This window comes from Apteryx rowi, unplaced genomic scaffold (assembly GCF_003343035.1).
Source record: "Apteryx rowi isolate R43461 unplaced genomic scaffold, aptRow1 scaffold_4098, whole genome shotgun sequence".
In the NCBI taxonomy this organism is placed as follows: domain Eukaryota; kingdom Metazoa; phylum Chordata; class Aves; order Apterygiformes; family Apterygidae; genus Apteryx; species Apteryx rowi.
In genome coordinates, this window is record NW_020450620.1 from 1 (window position 1) to 1,011 (window position 1,011).

Here is a 1,011-nt window from a genome sequence, read left to right on the forward strand (position 1 = left end):
CGCTCACGTCTGTCTGAACCGCCCAGGAGACCATCGAGGACATGGACAAGAATGGCGACGGCTACGTCCAGGTGGATGAGTACATCGGTGAGCCCGGACGCCTGGGTCCCTCGGGGCGGGGGGAGGGAAGGGGGCGGGGCCCGGACGCCTGGGTCCCCAAACACCTCCATCCCCGGATGCCTGGGCCCCCTCAGGCACCTCTCCCAGACGCCTGGGTCCCTCGGGGCAGGGGGAGGGAAGGGGGCGGGGCCTGGACGCCTGGGTCCCTCGGGGGGAGAGGGGGCAGGGCCCGGACGCCTGGGTCCCCAAACACCCCCATCCCCGGACGCCTGGGCCCCCTCGGGCACCTCTCCCGGACGCCGGGGTCCCCTCACACTCGTTGCCCGGACGCCTGGGCCCCCTCGCGCATCTCTCCCGGACGCCTGGGCCCCCTCGGGCGCCTCACCCGGCCGCCGGGGCCCGCAGGCGACATGTACGCGCCGGAGCCAGGGGTGCCGGAGCCCGAGTGGGTGCGGACGGAGCGGGAGCAGTTCGGACGCTTCCGCGACCTGGACAGCGACGGGCGCCTGGATGCGGCTGAAGTCGCCCACTGGCTGCGGCCGCCGGCCACCAACCCGGCCGAGGTGGAGGCCAAGCACCTGCTGCACGAGTCCGACGCCGACAAGGTGCCCCCGGACGCCTGGGCCCCCTGCATGGGGTGGGGGAAGGGGGCCCGGAAAGGGGCTCCCCGACGCCTGGGTCCCTGTGGGGCTAGGGGCAAGAGCAGGGGCTGCCGGACGCCTGGGCCCCCCGGACGCCTGGGCTCCCGGACGCCTGGGTCCCTGTGGGGCTAGGGGCAAGAGCAGGGGCTCCCGGACGCCTGGGCCCCCCAGACGCCTGGGCCCTAACGAGCCCCCCCCGCCGCCCCCCCCCAGGACGGGAAGCTGACCAAGGAGGAGATTTTGGGCAACTGGAACATGTTCGTGGGCAGCCAGGCCACCAGCTACGGCGAGGACCTCACCCGCCCCCACG

General features: G+C 74.6%; 1 protein-coding gene across 1 annotated transcript; it reads left to right on the forward strand.

Moving 5' to 3' along the window:
• Positions 1-31: 31 nt before the first annotated feature.
• Positions 32-1,002, forward strand: LOC112970844 (reticulocalbin-3-like; the record flags this gene model as incomplete). The annotated part of the gene is made up of 3 exons (XM_026075671.1): positions 32-87; positions 466-665; positions 915-1,002. Coding segments are annotated over exons 1-3 (334 nt in total), but the record flags the coding sequence as incomplete, so codon positions are not given.
• Positions 1,003-1,011: the final 9 nt, after the last annotated feature.